General features: G+C 33.9%; 1 protein-coding gene across 1 annotated transcript; it reads right to left on the reverse strand.

The window, feature by feature from the left end:
- Positions 1 to 860: 860 nt before the first annotated feature.
- Positions 861 to 23955, reverse strand: LOC133288234 (cucumisin-like). The gene is made up of 13 exons (XM_061485950.1): positions 23449 to 23955; positions 22729 to 22825; positions 22479 to 22570; positions 21835 to 21930; positions 6502 to 6596; positions 5769 to 5860; positions 5432 to 5666; positions 4817 to 5336; positions 4659 to 4720; positions 4320 to 4454; positions 3939 to 4053; positions 3638 to 3851; positions 861 to 1381 (listed from the first exon to the last, which is right to left on the reverse strand). The coding sequence occupies exons 1-13, from the start codon at positions 23953 to 23955 to the stop codon at positions 861 to 863; spliced, it is 2781 nt and encodes a 926-aa protein (XP_061341934.1).
- Positions 23956 to 25519: the final 1564 nt, after the last annotated feature.

Raw genomic sequence — 25519 nt, forward strand, 5'->3', positions numbered from 1 at the left:
TTAAATGGGTTTTATAGTGCATCCCCATATGCACCATGACTTTGCCTATTTTTATAAAAATAAAATAATAAATACAATTGATTGTAGTCCACAACAAATAAAAAAATCTAATACAGTTATATCATAATCTCAACAAACCTTTATCATTTTTTCTCCTCTTAAGATTTTGATCTAACAGTGTTATAAAATGGTAGATAAGATAGGCATAAAAAAAAGTATACAGAGTAACATATACCAAAAAAATTGTTTAGGGCTCTTGTTAATATTATGGAACTAAATCAGATAATCCAAATAAATATTTATCATGCATCTCCGTCATAAATATTACTAAGGTACCGCTGTTGCCGGCCATCACTGACCGGTACCGCCACTGCCCATTACTGATCGTTATCCGTTACAGACCATTAGTCGCTCCTCACCGGTAAAATGTCAGCCAAAAAATAATAACAATAACTTAATCCCAATATATCATACTGCCCAAAAAATTGAAAGGGATAGTAACTAAAATATCTTTGAATTTTTTCTTTCCCTTCGTCAAATAGATTTTTTAATTAACAACACACCCGGAGTAGGTGAGGAGCACCTAAATTACTTCATGTTTATCTAAACATCGCGTTCAAGATAATTTATCACTTTTTATAGCTCTTATATAAATATGAATAGCTAGAGCCCTTTATTGCAGACAAAGGCTCATCGCAGGGAGCTTACATTACATGCATATATTTTTTAATAGACTTACGAGCTTCATTAAGTGGATACAACAAACACAACATTCTAACTTGGAAAGTGCCATCATGCGGCTTTCCAAATTAACTCTTATTTTTTTCTCGTGTCACGCACACTCAAGTTCATAGAATTTATCAAGGATCACTATATATAACAACTGGACTTCTAACTTGATAATTCCCATCATCCCAAACCAAAGAGGCAGAGGTTGTTTCCACATTAATCTTCCCAACAATTATGACCGAGAATGACTTTTTCTGTCCAATAGATGTGAAGGACAGAACATCTGGTTTCACTTGAATATCCAAGAATGATGGAAACATCAATTGGGCTTTATAACTAGATGTTGCTGATCCCACATTTGTAACTGTTCGATGAAAAACACGATAGAAAGAGGCGTTTACTTTGAGAGCAAATGATGGGAGATTAAGGTTGTATACAACTAACTTGTTAGGTTTTTTGCTGCACTTAGCATGATCTTGAGTGAGTACTCTGAGCTTTTCATTGGTATACCCCTCACCGCATAAGAACTTGACATAATCTGCTTCGCTAATATCATATACTAAACCAGGATTTGCTGCCTTAAGTGGATTAATTTGCCCCGCCCCATATGCAAATTCAGCTTCAGGATTAAGAGCAACACTCATTGGGGTAGCTGTTAATTGGAATGCAGCATAAACTTGTTACACGGTCATACTTTGCTGACTAATTATATGACATGTCAAGAAAGAATGGCAAAGAAACTCTTACTTTGTAATATATATATATGGAAAAAATTACTCTTATGTTATATGTGATAAGTTTCTCTCCTACACACCCTTCGATAACTGTGTCACCTTTTTCTTTTCTTTTCTTTTTATTTTTCAGGTGGTGGAGCTCACAAATTTGTCTCTATGACATGAGATAACTTATCTCTTTTAATATGAGATTAATAAAACCATATATATATATATATATATATATATATATATATATATATATATATATAGTGGTAGGATCCTTTGACACCGGTGTCAAATTTGAAGTTTGACACCTCATCTGAGAGCCGTTAGATCGAAAAAGAACAACGACTCTGATTTGTAAGCATGTGATACCATTGATCTTTTTCGATCTAACGACTCTCAGATTAGGTGTCAAACTTCAAATTTGACACCGGTGTCAAAAGATCCTACTTCATATATATATATATATATTATGAGTTAATGTTTTCTTATGTTACATGATAAAATATTTTTCTCCTACACACAATTCAAAGGTGGAACCCACTCTTTACTTTTTCTCTCTCATCTATTCTCTCTCCTCTATTTTGCGAGTGTAGGAGATTAATCTTTTCTCATATAACATGAGAAAAGATTATCCCATATATTATATGACTAATTTATTAGATATATGAAACAATAGACAAAGGTAAATCAATGTCAAAAAATTAATTTATTATTTTTTAAATAAAAAATTACGAATTTATGGTTGTTTTTAAAATAATTACACATATATTGCAATATGTCACGCCCAATTTGGGCACCACCAGTCACGCCTAAGTAAGGCGTCACCCAAAAAGCAGTCACGTCTAATTTAGGCATCACTCATCTGGTGTTGACAAGTAGCTCAAAAAATTAACAATTTAATCGTAAAACTTCTTGATGCCGTAACTTTTGACTCTGGTATCTGAATCCGATAATTTTTTTATTCCACATAACTTTTTGAGATCTACGCAATGACACCTCATTTGACATATTTTTTTCTCTCGCAAACACAATTTGAATTTGCAACAATGAGACTTTATCTTATGAGTCGTGGTCTGAAATTAATGATGGCACCAAAGTGAAATATCAAAGAGACCTCATTTGGCCCCAAAGTTGTGGTCCCTCAGAAATTCAAAGAAGACCCATGTAATTTTTTTTGCTCGAAGGTTCGAAGTAAGTGATTTTTTTAATCCTACATAACTTTTCGATATCTACGCACTGAAAAATTTTCGGAGAATAATTTCTTAATGCTAGGAAGTAAAAAATTAAATAACATCATTCACAAAGATGAAATATGCCAAAGGGGCATCCAATTGGAGGCTTTTCATGGGACTCATAGATTCTTCTGGTGGACTTTATGCTTTGAAACATACTTTGATAAGAAAGTTTGAGGTGCTATATATGTTTGTAATAATGCATTCTTCGACGTCTATAATAGTATAATTCACCTCAAACCCTCTTATCAAAGCATGTTCCATAGCATAAGAACATATTTTTAATGCAATATATCAAAAGTTTTGCATTTTTCAATGCAATTTAAAGAACATTATATTCTTACCAATCTCTCTCACCCTTTTATATTGTGACACTTTCTTTTCTCACAATATTATACACTATTTTTTTTCAAACACTTGGCAGAAAATATATATTTTACTATGACATTACGGATTCTTATTTATAAATGGACTAATCTACTTTGGTACCATCATTAATTTCAGACCACGACTTATAAGATAAAGTCTCTTTGTTGCAAATTCAAATTATGTTTGTGAGAGATAAAATATGTCAAATGAGGTGTCATTACGTACATCTCGAAAAATATATGAAATAAAAAAAAATTACCTGATTGAGATATCCGAGTCAAAAGTTATGCCCTTCAGAAGTTTTACGATTAAATTGTTGATTTTTCATGACACGTGTCAATACCAGACGAGTGACACCTAAGCTAGGCATGACTTCTTCTTGGGTGACGCCTAACTTAGGCGTGACTGATGACACCTAATGTGGGCGTGACATTGTGCAATACATATATAATTATTTTGAAAACAGTCATAAATTCATACTTTTTATTTAAAAATCAAATTAATTTTTTTCCTTTGATTTAGTTTATTTGCTCTTTTATATATATATATATATATATATATATATATATGGAGAGGAGTCACTACCTGTGGTCATCAAGGCAGACTTGATCATAGCAGCAGACCAATTGGGGTGAAATGATTTGACGTATACGGCTGCCCCAGCAGCATGAGGACAAGCCATTGAAGTGCCAGAAATTACATTATATTTTACTAGTCTTTTGTCACCTTGGACATGTGAAATTGGGGACATTGGAGAATATGCAGCTATAATATTAACACCGGGGGCAGCGAGATCAGGCTACAATATCAACAAATAATTGCAATGAGCATTTTGACAGCTTCAAGACGACAAATTGATATGGATTATACTAATCATTGAAGTTACCTTAAGAATGTTTGGAGTAATTGGATTTGGACCTCTTGATGAGAACGAAGCTACGTAAGGTGCTAACGAATTATTGACTTCATCACTCCTGAATATGGTGGCTGTTGCGTTTTTGCTAATTAGTAGCATGTCAAACGAGAAAGGTTTAAGTCAGTAAATTAACATTTAAATAAATATTTTGCTAAATAAATGTCTTAAAAGATATCAAGGAAAAAAAAAAAACATTTAATGCACTTTTTCATTCAATAATGGGTTATATATTCTTAAAAAAACATGGCTTCTCCATCAGTTATTGAAACTATTTAAATAATTTCCTAATACATAATTACATGACATGGAATGAACATTAAACTTTATAATTAAGTCCATAGGGACCTATACCCCGCTAAATCAATGTAAGAATTTACGAGTCTGAAGTCGTTAGTTGTGAGAACAGTGGCAGGCAGGGCAAATGCAGTTGTTCGGTCTTTCTGACCAGTGGCTCCAACAATAACACCAACCGCACCAGACAAAAACCTAACGTCTGTAACGTTGAAGCCATAACATAGAATGATCTTTCCCTTCACCAAACGTTTATCCAAAGTCTTATCGCCGCAAATCCTGATCAATAATATATATATATATATATATATATATATATATATATATATATATATGAAGTGGTGACAAAGAAAAATTAATAAACAAAGAAAAATCGCATAACAATTCACATTTCAATACCCGGATGATACAATCAGGGGAAACATTTTGCTTTTGAGATCAAATGTGTTCATTGAAACCCCCTGTGTATATGGCAGAGTCAACCAAAAAAATTAATATTTTTCTTTTAATTTTATATTAAGAATAAGAGTTAGTGTAAGTTGTTTAAATAATGATACCTCATAAACCATGCCATTGCCCAATTGGAGCTTGGTAACGAACTTTCTGTTAATAGTGGTAGCAGCCACAGAAAGTAACCAAGGGGGATAATTTGTCATAGAGTAAAGCTCCGGACCCAAATTATTAGCAGAATTTGACCTCAATATGCCTCTTTTCATTGCATGGAAACTTCCTATATTAATTGCATCTTCAAAATACTCAGGGTATACTATGACATCTGCTCCCGTTGATGTAGAAATCAGGTCAACTCCATCAATAATTGCTTCATCAAATGCTGCAAGTGTGTCAGCTTCTGAACAACCAGATTTCCAACATATTTTGTACACAGCAATTCGTGCTGATGGAACTCCTCCACGGGCTGTTCCGCTGGCAAAGCCTAGTAGACTTGCATGGTTAACCAAGTTTCCAGCAATCGTTGATGCACAGTGTGACCCGTGCCCTTCTGTATCCCTAGGAGATTTTATGTCCTCTTTGGTATAATAACTTTCGATATTAAAGAATTTTGCACCTATCACTTTGCTGCATATAATAAGGGGTGACTTGCTTTATTAAAGATTCTGTTTTTTTGGACACGGTAAAATTGAAATTGTATTATATACAAAAGAGATTATTACTTGTTGCAGGTAAAGTTATGGCATGATCCCTTCCATTTGCTTGGTGGTGGACCAAATCCTTTGTCACTGAAGCTCTCAGACTCTGGCCAAATTCCATAGTCTAATACTCCAACAATTATGTCACTCTCAATACTTGTTCTTTTGACTTGCTGGGGAAAGCCTAGGAAGTCCCACGATCTTGTTGTGTGAAGACGGTTCTTTTTGTTTGGGAAAACAGAGACGACAGTGTCCATTTCTATTGCAATATCACAAAGTAATTAAAAGTGTGCTTTAGTATCCAAGAACAGTGTGTGAATATATTTTAAGCAATAGTGGGGTTAAAAGGAGATTATAGTACCTGCCATTCTTTCCGCCTCCTCTTCTGTTAATTTCATGACGAACCCATTAAAGCTCTTGTAGCTGTGAAGTATAGCTTCTGGTGCAAAATCACTGGTTTAATGCACAAATTGGATGATCAATTTTATGATACTCTTCTTGGATAAGAAACAAAACAATAAAATATAGCTGTATTTTCATTATTGCAGTTAGGCTTCACACTATACTGTAAAAAAGATATTGCATATGTGGTATTGTACGATAATTTTTGAAGTTGTTCTGGATACTACTTACTTAGGCCCACCAGATGGGCCCAATCGCTTAAAGCTCATATTTAGAACCTTATAGAGAGCACCCATGACAAGTCATAGAGACTTACCACTGGGACATTCTCCATCCTACATTGTTGCCCCTGTACACTGACATTGGGCAGCTTGATGAGACAGCTCATGGGCTGACCAGCTCAAGCCCTCACGCCAGAAGAGAGACTCTCCTCTCTAAATACCCCTCTCACACAGAGAGAGGGGGCATCTTCTTCTTCCTCACTCCTCTCATGTGCTGTCATACACACACACTCCCCCTTTGATCACATACATTGGAAGTTCCACTAGTGCCTTGGTCTCTACCATTGCTACTATGGACATCTCTATATCAACATACTTCACTCTCTACGGAAGACATCTATGTACCACTACGAGTACATAAGTATTTCTAAAACTTCAAAAATGGATTAGACAATAGACATAATGTTCAACCTGCCAAGGATCTTTTGAGCCATGTCCATATGAAGAAAAGGTAAGGATGTGGAGTCCATGTCCTTAGGATGATCACCCATGTAGACAATATAAGTCTGTAATCAGAAAATGATATGATCAAATTAGAGGGAGGAAATTTTGAGAACCATGAACGTCTTGATTAACAATATGTATTGTACGTAGGAAATAATAATAAAGATGTATATGCATATATTTGCCTTCCGATCATTCTTGGAATATGCCTGATTAATTATCAAAATGCAGATAAGAATGAAAACAAGGCATGGCCTTAAGGAGCCCATATCTGCCACAGGAGATCAAAAAATGACAAGAAGAAAAAAACTTTAAGGAGGATTAGTTGTATGTGACTATGCCTAATTCCCCCAAAGAGTATTTATAGTGGAAGAAAGTGAATTAACTTTACTTCTGGCTTACAAGTTAAAAATCGATGCAATTGAATAATTTATTCCATGACTAAAGTTCAAACCAAATATGCTACAATTATATTGGATATCCACCTCTACTGTCTCAATCATGCTTCAAGCATCCCCTCCACTATCAAACTAACCTTGAATCCACTTCTACTATTTTTCCCCCCCTCGTTGTTGTGAGATTAAACACGGGAATACAGCCGCAACTGATTACATGTCTGTTTAAGAAGTGCTTTTTGTAAAGTTCGAACTTTATCTTTTACTTAGAATGCTGTTGGCTTATTACTTCGCCTAACTAATGGTGATACTTTTGTTGCATAATTTATTAAAAAAAACAATATAAATGAGTAACTGTAAATTACTTTACATAATTGGTTACACTCGAATTTGTATTTTTTTTATTATTATGATGAGTGGTATTCAGCACTTCTTAACTAATCCACTTCTTCCATCTAGTTAAAAGCAGGTCATATATGAGTAAAGAATTCACAAAGATATTTTTTATAGCCATGTCGTAAATAATTAGTATAACAAAGGCTTTACCATGTAACTATGTGTCTACTTAGATATTACATTTTCATCTATTGCTAAATGAACCGTTTAGGTTTTTTTTTTTTTAATTTATATAAACCAATACTTTCGACGTAAAATCCCATCCATCCACGACTTTTTTTTTTTTTTTTTTTTTTTTGTATTAATACATAGGGGTGATAAACGAACCAGGGATCTTTGGTTCGGTTCGTGAAGGCCTGAGCTTACATGTCTAAAATTGATTGTTGTAATCAGACTTGGATTTGTATAAAAGCTCGTTTAATAAAAAGACTTCAGGCTTCAATTCAAAAGTTCGGCCTTAGAGCCTCTTAGGCTGGCCTAGTATATTAATTTTTATTTTTATTTTATATTTTTTATACTACTTATAATAGCCTCTCTCTTTCTCTCATCAATCCATTTCACCCCATTTTATTGGTTAAATAGACTTTTTGAATGATTTTGTTCTATATTATGCTATTTGGATATACATTGAATTTATGAATATTTATGGAATTACTAGTGTTGTTGATTGTACATTCTATTTGGGTAAATTTTTGTTGTCTTATTTTTTATAAACAGACTAAATCAGGCTTTCATTTTTCATAAATAAGTCAGGCCATAGGCCGATAATTATATTCATAACAGGTAGGCTGGATCATATATTTAAATACTGACTTAACTTTTTAAGACCGAAGTTCTGCTCGGCTCGTTAGCACCCTTATTAATACATATACCTAATTCTTCTTCACTCCCACACACACATTATTTGACATTTACACATGAGATGTCACTCAACCATACATTTAAATGGTCCCACAAGGTTAAAAAATAATCATGATATCATATTTCACATGCTTGAGAATCTTCATATTTCACATGCTTGAGAATCTTCATATTTTAAATACCCTCATTTCTCCTCTGACGAATCATCTTCGTTATCATTGTTGGCATGTTTAAAATCTGCAACTGTGCAAAAATCTCTTCTTGTTAGTCATGACCGAGCCCTCTTCATCCCCCACCCCCTCCAACCCATATTCTCAGCTTGCATGAGACCTCCACAATGATCACCTCAGAGATGTAGCTCATACTACTGCCTCATTCAGTCATTGTTATATTAATCTATTTCACCATTCAAGGAATACATCATCATTTTCACCTCTTAATAAGTTGAATTATATATTGATGTGATATGATGCAATATTATGCAAATGCAATACAAAAGACAAGATGTTAATTCTCACTGTCTCAGTATATGTGGCATATGTAATGCTTATGGGTGATACCGAGTGTTGTGTTTAAGCAACGAAAGTATTTAGTCAAGGGCTGGTAGGATAATATTGAATAAAATATTATCTTTTAAGTATGAGTAAACATCCTTTTTAGTCCCTGTCAATATCTACGAAGTCCTTTTTAGTCCCTGGAAATATAAAAAGACCAAATTGGTCCCTGAAATTACAAAAAAGGGCCATGTTAGTCCTTATGTCAACTCCCAAATATGTAGAGTGGCCCTTTTCTTGTACTTTCAGGGACCAATTTGGTCCTTTTTTATTGCCAGGGACTGAAAAGGACTTCGTAGATATTGTCAGGGACTAAAAAGGATGTTTACTCTTTAAGTATTTATGAATTAGATAAATTGAGATAACAGATATCAGTGTGCACAATTAATAATAGCGTTAGTTAATGGGATGGTGCGTGTACACAATGACAACATAACAGTAAAAGAGAGATTATATCATATCTTTAGGTTTTGTCCCCTGATTATAGAGTTTGGGTATAAGAATTTTGGACCTTTAAATTAAGATCTATAGGTCTGATGTGTCATTGTATTGTTGTCATGTAATTGCTTTTTATTGGACCTTCAGATATATGAATCTTATATTATCCATAACATGAACAGTAGGAGAATGCTTACTGCGGGACAGTGACCAAAGTGCCACGCTTGGACAAAAAAATTACCAGACTGCCACGCTAACAGTAAATTTTGCCAAAATGTCACGCGGCATAATTCGCTACACAGTGTAGCGAATTATGCATGCAAGTAATTCGCTACACAGTGTAGCGAAATATGCCACGTCAGGATGCACAGAACCAAAAATGCCACATGTCAAATTTTGAGAAATTCGCTACATAGGGTAGCGAATTTCTCAAATTTTGACATGTGGCATTTTTGGTTCTGATGTGGCATATTTCGCTACACTGTGTAGGGAATTACTTACATGCATAATTCGCTACACTGTATTGCGAATTATGTCGCGTGGTATTTTGACAAAATTTATTGTTGGCGTGACAGTCTAATAATTTTTTTGTCCAAACGTAACAAAATAGTCACTGTTGCCTACTGCTGGTATTCGTAGTTAGTTGAATATGTTGGAATTTTGAGAGAAAATAACTGGTTTGTTGTCTTTCCTTTTAATGTGATATTGCACATGCTTTTTCCTCAAAAAATGATGAGATGCACGCGCAAGGAGTTGAGCTGTCAGCTGTGTTAACATGTTGGAACTAAGGAATGCAATTTTGCTTTCATACATCATTGTAAAGAATTTTGGAATATACCACTTCAAAAGCTAGCTCAAATGGTGAGAATGTTCAAGGCCTTATAAATGTCACATTAGTTGCCCACACAATCAATGTGAGACTATATATCTCAACACGCCTCCGCACGCAAGAGCCATTTGGGCTAGAAGCGTGGATATTGCACAAGCCCAATTTTTGGTTTACTTTTTGCGCTTTTTTTATTTATTTTAATTCCACTTTAAAGTGGGGGTGGAGATGATCGAACTTGTGACTTTGTCAGGTCACTCAAGCTCTGATACCCTGTAAAGAACCTTGGGATACATTACCCCAAAAGCTAGTTCAAAGAGTGAGGGTGTCCAAGGTCTTATAAAAGCCACATTAATTACCCACACAATATCAATATGAGACTATATATCTCAACAATTCCGTATTTTTTTCTGAGAGAGAGGATTGTTTGAGTGGATGAGAAAAGTCCAGTACATAGCTCCAAATACTGTTACAGTTACTTGTGGAATGTGGTGCTATGCTATGTGCATTTTCTTGATTACGATTAAAACCGTGCTATATCAATAGCCAGCCTTTTGGTCTTTTTCCCTAATAATTAAAAGAAAAAAAAAAACTTAAAAAGGTAAATTGTTGATGGAAGATATGATATAGGCTATGGTACTTAATAATAGAAAAATAATTAAAAATATCTATAAAAAAGGTAAAAAAGAAAAATCAAAATGAATCATTAATGAGTTGCGCTTAGCAAATTTTGTCTTCACTAAAAAAAGAAATAAAATGCATAATTAAATCTTTATATTTTTTTTAAAAAAAAAAATGATAGCCACGCTCTCTCTCGTTATTTTATTTTACTTTATTTTTTTCTTTGCCTACTCCTTCATTTTGACTTTTTAGGTAGCTATTGTTTATTTAAAAAATAGGAAGAGGAAGAGTTTCCTATTCTTGATACTTAGGAGGCATTCGGTAGAGGGACTTTTTTTATATTTCTACGAAAGTGAATTTGAGAATCTTAATTGCCCATATTTGGTACAAGGTTTGTAAACTTTATTCGAGGAATTCAATTTTCCCAAGAATTTTGTTTGTGTATAAATTTTAGTGTTTTAAAATTTGGCTGGGATCGGCCGGGTCGACCCGGGACTCGGTGATTCGGTGAGTTCTCCGATCCGAGCAGGTAGTTGGATCGTTTATGGAGTCAATTCGTATTGATTCGGTTGATCCGGCCGAAACGCGATGACCCGGTTGACCCGGGTTAGATCGATTATTCCTTCATTTTTTTTGGTATATTTTTGTTGTTGTTGATAAGAACTCTTGAATTAAATCATATTCATATTTTATGATGAATATGATTAAAAGTAAGGTAAAAATAATAAGGTATTTTAGATTAGTGCAGTTCGTTTATGTAATTTAGTTGCATCTTATAATAATCTCATGAAGTTAAGTGGTGATAAACACTGATGGTCTCATGATCTCATCTCAACAGTGGACACTTTTTTTTAGTATATATTTCATGCATACTATTTGTTATAATGATACCGGTGACACTTTTTTCTTAGTGTATATTTCATGCATACTTTTTGTTATCATGATTTAATTTATCCGTATCATGTCAAGCACAAAATGTGCATTTAACTTATATTGCAATTTTAATTCAATATTAGGATATGGTCTAGAGCTAGAAACTTAGAAGTATATCATATTTGCTATCACTGAAAATCAATTTATTTTTTGAAGCTCATTGATAGTTTTCTTATGTGAATTTTTATTAATATAAGTAATATTTTTATATTTTTAATATGTGAACAGTAAATCTGGTTGAACCAGTGACCTAGTACCTCGACCGGTTTGATGACCCGTCTGACTTTTAAAACGCTGATAAATTGTGTTTCAAAATACGATTCAAAAATATGAGGAGAGGGATGGTATTCTTGGAATCCTATGTAGTGGGAAAATTACACAATATTTTTGGGACAAAATTGTCCTTCCATTTTTCGTGCCTTAAGCTGGACAAAATTACACATACGGGAGTTGTTCTTCACAACCAGGTCTTCACTCACCCAGAGGAACCCGCCTGAGAAGCCTTGGCCGAGACCATAGACCAAGAACACACTGAGGATGAAGGTTAATTAGGTTCAGCTGCATCGACAGCATTCTCACCCATTTGATGGGTTCTGTCACCATTGAAAGTGGGTTGTTGTTTTTGGTTTTCTTTGTTGCGGCAGATGCTGAGTTTGGAGTAAACATGGCTTCAAAGATAACCAATCTCATACTTATGCAGGATCCTTTTTTAATTATGTTAACTTCGTGGGAGAATGAGAGTTAGGGTTGTTTGTTGTTGCTTCTAATCTGGGTTTGGAATTGGATGATAATGATGAGATCTGACTTGAGGGACTATGTTATTAATGAGGCATAGATCGTTGATTTTAGGAGGGTGGTTTGGGGTCAAAGTTTTTTTTTTGGAAAAAAAATTATATAACTTGTTTGATTAGTTTTTTCAACCACAACCTCCTTTTTTTTCTCATCAATTTTAAAAACCACGTCGTGATGTACTTTCTTCCCCTGCAATTCCAGGACTGTGTTTATGCTATGCTCAGCAACACCTTTGCCAGAAGAACCTTGATGTTAGTATTTTGATGCTTCTCGTTGATGCATTGGACCTTGTGGTCAAAGTTATGAAACACATTTGATCCTATCTGAGTTGAGGTGTTTCTGGGTTTGATGTATCATTGAAAATTATAAAGGGTAATTTTGTAAAATAACTTCACATTCGTAGTAATATTTAACTATCAACCAAACGTAAACTTAAAGTTAATATTTTCAGTAATCAGGATTTCTGGACAAATTTTTTTTTCTTCTTTATCAAACACCCTTTTAAAGTAGCTATTGTTCATACTAGCCGATTCTATAAACACACGTGCTACTTCTGACATGGGCTTTTTGACCTATGTACGTCTAAATTTGAAATGTTTGCCATGAATAAGACAATCAGGATAGTATTGCCAAAACTAACGCATTGCAACGCGGTATGTCAGGTGTGGTTTTCGGACTCGTTAGATAAAACACGACTTACGAAAACGGTACCCATGTTATTGAGAAGAACACGTCTGGTGCCCTACCATGTTTATTCTGCCTAAAAATGGCACTGCACCAACCGTGCCTTTTTGATGTAACTATAAAAATGGGACTGAGTATGTCTTTTTTATGAACACGTTTTGCCTCTTAATGAGGGAGTATCGTTACAAAATATTAAAATTATTTACGTTGAATAATTTTTGCGACGCATAGATAAAAACAATGTTAGGTTGAAAAATTTAGGGTTAAAATTATTACGCATACATAAAATATGTTTTTATAATATTACGCATAGATAAAATGTTTATGTTAAAATTATTTACGTTGAATATTTACTTTGTATAAATTATTTACTTTCAATGTTAGGTTGAATATTTATTTACGTTGAATATTTACTTTGTAAATAATTTTAACGTAAATATTTAATAATTTATTCAACGTAAATAAATATTTGAACAAAACATTGAACGTAAATCAAGGTATTCGTCAACTCCTGTTGTTAAAATAATGTATTGGTTTTTTTTTCCTGTAGTTAATGCAGACAAGTTATCTGCATTGAGATCAAAATGACATTATTTTGGGGCAGAAATCAAGGTATTTTTGTAATTTTAATTTATTTGAGTTATAATAGTCTTTATAATATAATTTTTTAATATCTCAACACTAAAACGAAGTCGTTTTAGGAGTAAATGCAAATAACTTATTTTCAGTAACTGCGAAAACATTAGATATGAACTACAAAAGAAGATTATGATCCGTGTTATTAAATTTCATCTGGGCATCGACCTGATCGAGGTCATTAGATCACTGATCAGACCGGTAGATTATTGGTCGAAACAGTGTGTGTGTGTATATATATATATATATATATATATATGAACATATGAATTTAATTATATTTTTCATATCTAAAATGAATTAGACAAGGTTCACTATATTAACTTAAAATTTATCCAATCACACTGTTACAAGTTCATTAAACACAAATAAATAAAAATACACTCTATTTTTATGTCAATTTAAATTGCAACTCAAAAAAAATTGTAACTCAGAATCTCCATAAGCATACATCTCAATGACATTGAACTCATATTTTTCAAATTCATCTATATTAAAATGACATATATCACACTCACTTAATTTATTGTACCGCAAATTGCTTCATTATTAGAAGCTGAAATTTGATATCATTATAGAAGAATATACTAACAAATAAAATTACAAAAAAAATTTAAAATGAGTTCTATATATTTTGCTGATAAGATGAAATAATTTTGATTTTTTAATTTTTTTTTATAAAAATTCATTCCCCGACTGGGTCATTGGTTTTGACCGAGTTTGGTCAAATTTGACCAGATTTAATGCATTACCGATCCAATACTTCATTCGAATCGGTCCTATAACCGATTCATTGGATTCCATATCAGTTGGGACAGGTTTCACAGATAATGATAATCGAATGGATTTGAAGGGAGCTCAAAATGGGATACAACATCATTATTCTGCACGTTTGAAAGCTCCACGGAAATTTTTTACAAGGTCAAGGTCACAGTAAAGCTTATTAGATGTTGTCATAATGATGTTGGGGAACTTGTAATATTCTCTGGCTAAGGAGATAAAGCTGGTCTAGAGAAAACCTGAAAACCACAAAAACAAAAATAGATGAAATCTCCGTCGATATCCAAGCATAAGTGAGAATTATTATGCGAGTAGAATGAATTGTACAGGAAAATGGGCCCTAAATTCCACTAAAGTTTAATGGAGACAAACCAAAAGGGGGACACAAAAATAAGAACCATAAAAAAAAAAAAAAAAATTGAAATTAAGCACTCTCCATCACACTTCATAGTTCCAACCTCGTCTCCCACTGGGACGGTCCAGGAACGCCGTCGAACAGAAGATATATATAGGAATGCCATCCAACAAAATACACACACGTACACATAAGTGGGATCTATGAATGAAATTAGAAGTATAAATTGAAAAAGGATTATCTGATGTGTTAATTAATGAATATAATAATATCATATAAGAACCATCAATAATCAAATCAATATGGATGATTTTGTTACTACTTTTTATTTTTATATTTTTTTTCTTTTTTTGTCACCATTATATGATTATGATTATAACCTGATTATATTAACTAATACATCATATGATTCACTCCCGCATAAATTATATTAATACAAAATAATTGTAATCCATATGTATGTATGTGGAAAAAATATTTCTGCAGCCACTTTAGATAAGCTTATCTACAGCTAGCCATTTATAACTATGTTCTCCCGGGAGAACATAGTTATAACATTAAAGTTGCTTTTTTTTTTTTCTCTTTTCATGTCAGCGGACAGATTCTGAAAAGTAAATGATGAGAGAAAAAAAAAACAATTTTTAATGTTATAACTATGTTCTCCCTTGGAGAACATAGTTATAAAGGGTAGCTGTAGATAAGCTTATCTAAAGTGGCTGCAGAAATATTTACCTATATATATATATATGGGCTTATTGTGGAACCAATGCACTCTATGAAAAGAATATAAAGGTTCAACGATTCCGATGATAACAAGCATGGAAAGAAAGCTTTAAGGTGCAACCATAAAAAAGAAGTCTAAACAAGATCTAGACTCAAGCTTCAAGAGAAGTCTCTAAGTCCAAACTCAGAGTAATATATTGTAGGACTTAGGATTATTTGTAAATTGATTCCTTACAAGAACGAAGCTCAAAGTATTTTTCAAATACATGCATTAAATCATCGTTTGACATTCAAATACATTCTTAACATGAAAACATACTTTTCAATGTTCATAAAATGTTTAAACAATATTTGAAAATGATGTGAATCAAGAGAAAACCTTAGGGCGAAAACCAACATTTCAACAGGTTGGTAATCGATTACCAAACAATGGTAATCGATTACCCTTCATGGTAATCGATTACCCACTCAATGGTAATCGATTACCTACTGTATAGAGACAAAAATAACGGCTATAAAACGGCTAGTTTGCGAAAATGAGTAGGAAAAAGGCCATTGGGGTCCTCTATAAATAGAGACTACTGTTCCCATTGATGGCACACACTTCTTGATCATTATTACTCATTAATTCTCATCCTATTTGCATTATTCTTGTCTTCTTGATCATAAACTCTATTTGAGCTTTATTCTTGTGAAGAGTGTCATATACCATTGTTCTTCAACTTGTGTTATTTGTACTTTGAGAGTACTTAGCCATTACTAAACACCTTCCTTTGAATTCTTGAATATTTAGGGGAGTGAATCCTATACACTTGAAAGGTCACCAAATTCCTAAGAAAATTTGGAGTGAAAAATTGTAAGGCATCAAGAGCCCGACTCTTGAAAAGTTGTAGTGGTTTGTCAAGCACCTTCAAGCTTGATAGTTAGTGAAAAGAATTGATCGAGCAGCTTCAGTCTGGACGTAGGTCACGGTGGTGGTGACCGAACCAGGATACATCTAGTTTGCAATTTCTCTAAACTTAATCTCTTTATTTAAGTATTGAAATTGTATTTTAGATTGTCTGTATATACTCGCTTGCTTACTTTGTTGTTCACTACACTTGCTCTTACACTTAGATTTTTTTCTTATTAAATCACTTTATTGAAGAAATAGTCTTTAAAATATCAAAGGAGGTACTTTGCGAAAAGATTTTGTAAAAACACAATTCACCCCCCTCTTGAGTATTGAAGCCACTTGTCCAACACTTATCATTTCTCAAGCTGCTTGAGATAATTTTATCTCCGGCTACTAAATCATAACCGTACAAAGATGGATCAATGATTATAAAGGGAGAGAGAGAAAAAGGGAATCATAACCATTCAAAGGTGAATCAATATATATAAGAAAATAAATAAATAAAATGACGTAGTTTTGGAGTGGCCAGAGATAAAATTATCTCAAGCAGCTTGAGAAATGTTTTTTCCTATATATATATAGGGTTTTGATTTTCTCATGTTAAATGAGAATTCAATTCTCATGTTATAAAGATAAAAAGCATGTGGGACCCAGATGTTAGAAAAAATTATATGTAGGACCCATGTCAGCACGGAAATCGAAGAGTGTGTAGGAAAATTTGAATTCTCATGTTAAATGAGAATTATAAAACCCATATATATATTAGCTTGAGAAATGTTTTTTCCTATATATATATATATATATATATATGGGAGGATATTCTTACACCAGTGTAAGAGTTAGAAGTCTTACACTTAATCTTGATCATTGATCTACTTGTATTCAATGGCTCACATTACTAAAAAATTTGAGCCCTTAGATATAAGTGGGATTAACGGACAAGATTAAGAGTGTAACTTACACTGGTGTAAAATGATCCTGACCCATATATATATATATATATATATATATATATATATATATATATATATATATATATGGGGTATATATATATGGGGTATATATATGGGGTAAACATTTCTACAGCCACTTTAGATAAGCTTATCTACAACCACCATTTTTAACTATGTTCTTCCGGGAGAACATAGTTATAATATTAAAGTTGTCTTTTTTTCTCTCTCCTCATTTATTTTTCAGAACTTGTCTGCTGACGTGGAGAAAAAAAAAATCAACTTTAGTGTTATAACTATGTTATTCCGGGAGAACATACTTAAAAGTGGTGGCCTGTAGATAACATTATCTAAAGTGGCTGTAGAAATACTTTTCCCTATATATATATATGAGAATTAATTTTATCGAGAATATTTTCTGATGTTACCAACATAATATATGAGTGGAGTCCACAAAAAAGTGAGAAGACAAAAAAATTAATATGGGACCCATCTTTTCAACCTAAACGACGTCGTTATGGGAGCGAATGTAAATAACTTATCTACGTTCACTGTAGAAACGTTAAAGCCATATATATATATATATATATATATATATATATATATATATATATATATATATATATATATATATATATATGGCTTATCGTTTCTCAAGCTGCTTGAGATAATCTTATCTCCGGCTACTAAATCATAATAACCGTACAAAAATGGATCAATGATGATAAAGGAAGAGAGATAAAAAATAAATCATACCCATTCAACGGTAAATCAATTAATATAAAGAAATAAATAAATAAAACGACGTAGTTTTGGGGTAGCCGGAGATATATATATGAGAAAGATATTTCTCAAGCAGCTTGAGATAGATTTATCCCCGTCCATCCAAAAATTGCATCATTTTATTTATTTATTTCCTTATATTAATTCATTCACCTTTGAATGATTATGATCCTTTTTTCTCTCTCTTCCTTTATCACCATTGATCCATCTTTATACCGTTTTGATTTAATAGCCAGAGATAAAGTTATCTCAAGAAGCTTGAGAAACAATAAACCCTATATATATATATATATATATATATATATATATATATATATATATATATATATGGGAAAAACTATTCTCATGTTACATGAGATAAGTTTTCTCTCCTACACACCCTTCGATAATTGTGTCACCATTTTTTTTCTTTTTTTCTTTTCTTTTTCAGGTGGTGGAGCCAACAAATTTATCTCTATGACATGAGATAACTATCTCCTTTAACATGAGATTAATAAAACCCTATATATATATATATATATATATATATATATATATATATATATATGAGGTAGGATCCTTTGACGCCAGTGTCAAATTTTAAATTTGACACCTTCTCTGAGAGCCGTAAGATCAAAAAAAATTAATGGTGTCACATGCTTAGAAATCAGAGTCGTTAATCTTTTTGATCTAACGGCTCTTAGATGAGGTGTCAAATTTTAAATTTGACACTATTGTCAAAGGATCCTATTTATATATATATAGGGTCAGAATCATTTTACACCCGTGTAAATTACACCATTTTCAAACTTTAAAATTTTACACTAAATCTTAATCGTTGATTGCGAAAATCAACGATAAGGATTTAACGTCTCTTTTTCTTACTATCTTTTACTACCAAATCTTAACCGTTGATTTCCGTCAATCTAACTGTTATAATTTATTAGAAATTAATAATTAATTAATAAGTAAGAACCAATAAATTACAACCGTTAGATTGACGGAAATAAACAGTTAAGATTTAGTAGTAAGAGATAGTAAGAAAAAAAGTAGTAACTATAACCTCCCCATATATATATATATATATATATGCAAAAAAAAATTAAAATGTTACTGTTTTAATAACTATTTACGATAACATAGATGTTTCGAATCTATTGCACTCAGTCATGCTCAAATTATTAGGGGTGTTCGCGGTCTGGATTTGATCGATTTTGGAAGCAAAAATCATCCGATCCAATCCCTTCGGTTTGATCATGTAATCATCCATTCGGTTTGGATTTTTTTCAAATCCGATCCAATCCAATTTTTGTTCGGTTTGGATTGGATCAGTTTTCAGTTTTTTGAAAATCTTAAAATTTGTTTCATGATTATTGTGAAAATAATATCTTTGTATATATTGACTTTGTAATAAAAATTTAAAATACAAAAACATCAATAAATGATAATATAGTTTTTTTTGGGCAATGAGATATGAAACTGTACACAGGTTAAATTTTGTTGACGAGATGTGACTAGGCTTTTTGGGCTATGATTGGGGAAAAGCCCAAGTAGGTAGAGGGTAATTAATATATTATCGATTTTCATAATATATGAGTGGAGTCCACAAAAAAGTGAGAAGACAAAAAAATTAATATGGGACCCATCTTTTCAACCTAAACGACGTCGTTATGGGAGCGAATGTAAATAACTTATCTACGTTCACTGTAGAAACGTTAAAGCCATATATATATATATATATATATATGGCTTATCGTTTCTCAAGCTGCTTGAGATAATCTTATCTCCGGCTACTAAATCATAATAACCGTACAAAAATGGATCAATGATGATAAAGGAAGAGAGACAAAAAGGGAATCATAACCATTCAAAGGTAAATCAATTAATATAAAGAAATAAATAAATAAAACGACGTAGTTTTGGGATAGCCGGAGATATATATATGAGAAAGATATTTCTCAAGCAGCTTGAGATAGATTTATCCCCGTCCATCCAAAAATTGCATCATTTTATTTATTTATTTCCTTATATTAATTCATTCACCTTTGAATGATTATGATCCTTTTTTCTCTCTCTTCCTTTATCACCATTGATCCATCTTTATACCGTTTTGATTTAATAGCCAGAGATAAAGTTATCTCAAGAAGCTTGAGAAACAATAAACCCTATATATATATATATATATATATATATATATATATATATATATATATATATATATATATATATATATGGGAAAAACTATTCTCATGTTACATGAGATAAGTTTTCTCTCCTACACACCCTTCGATAATTGTGTCACCATTTTTTTTTCTTTTTTTCTTTTCTTTTTCAGGTGGTGGAGCCAACAAATTTATCTCTATGACATGAGATAACTATCTCCTTTAACATGAGATTAATAAAACCCTATATATATATATATATATATATATATATATATATGAGGTAGGATCCTTTGACGCCAGTGTCAAATTTTAAATTTGAAACCTTCTCTGAGAGCCGTAAGATCAAAAAAAATTAATGGTGTCACATGCTTAGAAATCAGAGTCGTTAATCTTTTTGATCTAACGGCTCTTAGATGAGGTGTCAAATTTTAAATTTGACACTATTGTCAAAGGATCCTATTTATATATATAGAGGGTCAGAATCATTTTACACCCGTGTAAATTACACCATTTTCAAACTTTAAAATTTTACACTAAATCTTAATCGTTGATTGCGAAAATCAACGATAAGGATTTAACGTCTCTTTTTCTTACTATCTTTTACTACCAAATCTTAACCGTTGATTTCCGTCAATCTAACTGTTATAATTTATTAGAAATTAATAATTAATTAATAAGTAAGAACCAATAAATTACAACCGTTAGATTGACGGAAATAAACAGTTAAGATTTAGTAGTAAGAGATAGTAAGAAAAAAAAGTAGTAACTATAACCTCCCCATATATATATATATATATATGCAAAAAAAAATTAAAATGTTACTGTTTTAATAACTATTTACGATAACATAGATGTTTCGAATCTATTGCACTCAGTCATGCTCAAATTATTAGGGGTGTTCGCGGTCTGGATTTGATCGATTTTGGAAGCAAAAATCATCTGATCCAATCCCTTCGGTTTGATCATGTAATCATCCATTCGGTTTGGATTTTTTTCAAATCCGATCCAATCCAATTTTTGTTCGGTTTGGATTGGATCAGTTTTCAGTTTTTTGAAAATCTTAAAATTTGTTTCATGATTATTGTGAAAATAATATCTTTGTATATATTGACTTTGTAATAAAAATTTAAAAATACAAAAACATCAATAAATGATAATATAGTTTTTTTTGGGCAATGAGATATGAAACTGTACACAGGTTAAATTTTGTTGACGAGATGTGACTAGGCTTTTTGGGCTATGATTGGGGAAAAGCCCAAGTAGGTAGAGGGTAATTAATATATTGGATCGATTTTCATTAACCAATCCGAAAATTGATCCAATCCAATTAAAATTTGCAATTTTTTTCGGTTTGATTCGGTTATCGATTTTTCGGCTCGGTCACTGCGATTTGTATCGGTTGATGAACACCCCTACAAAATATGGTATGACCGCTCATAACTTTTGCATGGGGCATAATTCAGCACGAGAAAGACACGTCCAACTTGGGGTGACCCAGGAACTCTATATGTATCCCCATTTTTTCACTTCACACCTTCTCTATATGTTTTGCTGACTTTTCTCTAGATTTCTCCTTTAGTGGTTTGCGCAACGAAGCTTTGTCAGTCAAATAAGTCTCAATATCTGCTTTCTATATTTTTGAATTACAACTATAGATAGGTTATACTAGTGACATAGGATATTGTTAGTGATGTAGGTAATTATTAGTGGCTTAGAAAATTGTTAGTGACTTAGGAAATTGTTAGTAACTTAGAAAATTGTTAGTGACGTATGGTATGATTAATGACTTAAGATAATTATAGGGAATTATAATATATGCACATATACTTTTGATAAAAAAATTCAATTTTTTTTTTTTTAAATCTTGGACTAGGTTTGTAAATTATTTCAAATTAAATCTCGGCCAAGATTTAGGGATTCTTTGAAAGAAACCTGATAAGCCGATTTGGGATTCCAGCCGAGATCATCACTGACAACGGAACACAGTTCGCTAACAAGAAGTTCCAAGAGTTAATGGCTGACTTCAAAATCAAACATCGGTTCGCATCAGTGGAGCACCCTAAGACAAATGGACAAGCTAAGTTAGCCAATAGGGTGAGCATCAACGGCCTCAAGAAAAGGCTATTTGATGCTAAAGGGAATTGGGTACAGCAGTTACACCTCGTCCTATGGGGATACAGAACGAGTGCCCAACCCGCCACAGAGGAAACTCCCTTCAAGCTGACATATGGATGTGAGGTTATGACCCCAGTAGAGATCAGAGAGCCATCCTAGAGAAGGGTGCAAAGATTGCAAGGAACTAAAGAGCAGAACAGCGAGGCATTGGATGTAGAGCTCGACCTACTGGATGAAAGTAGGGAGAATGTCAGATATAGAAATATGATGGCAAAACGCCTGGTGATGACTAGGTTCAATAAGAAGGTCAGACCTCGGTCGTTCCAGAACGGCGATTTGGTGTTAAGGAGAGCGGACATCGGCAACAAAAATGCCAAAGATGGCAAGCTCGCCGCAATTTGGGAAGACCCCTACAGAGTTAAGGAAAACCTGGGAAGAGAAACCTATACATCGGAAACCATTTCTAAAAAGCAGGTCAAAAGAACTTGGAACGCGGACAAGCTCAAGGCTTACTACAGCTAGGCCCGAAATCTGACCTCCAATAAATTATGAATAGATTTTAATTCTACGCAAATAAGACGAGTTTCTAAGCTCAGTCATGTAAATAGATCTCAGTTAAGTGAAAATAATATGAGCTTTGACCTTAGTATATACGCATATCGATTTCTATTCAGATAATAGAAGCCTTCGAGCTTAACGATCTAAGAAGGAATACTTTTTGTTGACGAACAAAACTTATTCTAAGATGATCAAAATAATCTTGTACCTCAACAATTATAAGTTGGTGTGCAATAAAACGAGATCGGAATTCAACCTCGCAACACGACTAAAATGAGAAGTTAATTAATGCAACGATCTCAGAAAAATAAATGACGAAATTAAATTGCAAGTCAAAAAACTGACACAAAATGACGAAGATGTTCATACAAACTAAAAAGGGGATAAAATTCCCCAAAAATAAAAAGAGTACATCGCTAAGGCCGGCATACCGACCCCTTCAGTCATCACTATGGGATTAAACGGCCTCATGTACCTCGGCCTCGGTTTCCTCCTCCTCTGGAGATTCAGAACCCAGAGTTCCAGGAATGATTGATCCATCTTTCACTCCATAGGAAACGTCCATCCCTTCCGTAATAAGACCGGGGTTCAAGACCCGAGCTTGTGCAATGGCATTGGCAAAGGATTCAACATCGGCGTTTATAATGACGGTCCGAGCTTCCTCGAAGTCGGCCTGGAACTTCTGAAACTGAACGTCCTTTTCAGCCATGGACTTCAAGAAGGCTTCCATCTCAGCACTCAAGCCATCCACCTTAGTATTGGCCAACTCCAAAGCTTTCTTAACCTCGGCCAATTCAGAAGAAAGATCCTCAACCTTCACTTCTAACTCGGATTTCGATTTGCATAATTCCTCTTGTTTCCCCAAAAGCTCATCTATCTTAATAGTGAGTGAAAAGTTGGAGGTAAAAGACAAATCGAGCCTCTGATGGAGATCCTGAAAAGATTGGAGTAAAGAAGCTATTTTTAACGCATCCTCCTCCATCCGGGCCAGCATCGACCTGATGTCGGGGGTCAAAGACGAACCTCCCATAAGTTGCTGAGGGGGCTTCAGGACGGCCCTAAGTCGGTCTGAAACCTCTACCCTCTAAAGCTCGCCAGGTCCTAATATTACAACGTCCCCCTGAGGAGCTTGGGTAGGGAGTGGAGGTGGTGATACAGAAGGGGTGAGTTGAGGAGCAGAGACCTCAGATGAGAGCACAACATCGCCCACAACAGATGAGCTGCCTCCGGACATAACGTCGAAACGTCTCTTTTTCGTCACCTTGGTGTCAAGGGCGAATTCTTCAGTAGCCTTCCCCTTCGAAGAAGTCTTCTTAGGCTTTGGCAAAAACTTCTTGTATGCTGAGCTCGTCATGCTAACTGCAGGAGATACAAAAATCAGAATGCAAATTATGAAATAAATCAAAGAAAACATATAAGGAAAACTACATACTACATACCAAGCTCACAGAGGAGATCCTCTCCGAACTTATCTACTACTCGACTAAGGTCGATAATGTCGAATTCTTTGGCATAGCCAACCAGGACGGAAGTCGCCAATCTCTCCGAATCGAAAAGAGCTACTCCTAGGGTAGTGTAATCCGTAGGATGCCTTTGGTAGTGATTCTGCGTCCAACAAAGCTCGAACCGACACGCCAAATCCCCTCCGTCTAGCCATGATGAGGCAAACCATGGGAGGGAATCAGAACGAGCTGCCACTTTGAAATAGGCATCCTTAAAGCCTTTGAAAGATTGGGAGTAGAGAATAAAAATACCCCGATTTGGAGCACCTCGGAGGGTAACCCAACCCTTCCTTTCTTTAGCCTTGGCCCTAGTCCGGACTGTATATACATCAAATAAAAAGAAAAATAAATAAACTGTGCAAGGAAGACAAAAGTATGCACACACTTGAAAGAGCAATCCGAAGTCGGCGGATCACGACAATTTGAAACTCAGTAAGAGGGAACCAAATTTCCAACTTGGTAATTAGGTCTCGATAAAAATAAAAGAAATGAGGATCGTCCTCATTAGGACCCGCACATACTGGGTTATCGCCTGCTGGGAGAATGTCAACCCCATTGGGCTCCAACTGGAAGTTGGGTTACCTCTGCAGGAGACATCGTAGATCGCATGTTGAGAATCTCAAGAAGAACCCAATTTCAGACGTCAGACTCGTCCATAACTACAGTCCTAGATCACGAAGGACGAGGGTCAGTATAAAAATCAACCAAATCTGACATCGGACTACCAGGTTCAGATGGCAATGAACATGGACTCCAAGAAAATGGATGGAACTGTCAGAACTACTACGAGATCAACGAACGACATTCGACGTGAAGTCGAATCATTAAGGGGGTAAAAAGGGTTTTAGACCTCGAAAAACCTAATTCAGATGATGAACTAGAAGAGCTATCACTAAGCCCGAGGGGAAGGATCCGATCTAGAACGGATCTCGAACCTGGAGCAACCTGAGATGGGGGCAAAATGTAAGACAGAGGAACTGGATCAGGAGAGGAGCTCGACCCAGGAGGAACTACAGGATTCGAAACCGGAGGGGGTTCACTCCT

The sequence above is a fragment of the Gastrolobium bilobum genome, unplaced genomic scaffold, assembly GCF_033153095.1.
Source record: "Gastrolobium bilobum isolate Gb01-03AN ecotype WA unplaced genomic scaffold, APGP_CSIRO_Gbil_v1 utg776, whole genome shotgun sequence".
NCBI lineage: Eukaryota > Viridiplantae > Streptophyta > Magnoliopsida > Fabales > Fabaceae > Gastrolobium > Gastrolobium bilobum.

Coding starts and splice junctions, on each gene's coding strand:
- LOC133288234 (XM_061485950.1), bottom strand. CDS start 23,955: ATGGAGGAGGATGCGTTAAAAATAGCTTCTTTACTCCAATCTTTTCAG. Junction 22,826..23,448: donor AGGAGGAAACCGAGGCCGAG/GTACATGAGGCC, acceptor TTAACTCTGTAG/GGGTCTTCCCAAATTGCGGC. Junction 3,852..3,938: donor TTACTCCAAACATTCTTAAG/GTAACTTCAATG, acceptor TTGATATTGTAG/CCTGATCTCGCTGCCCCCGG.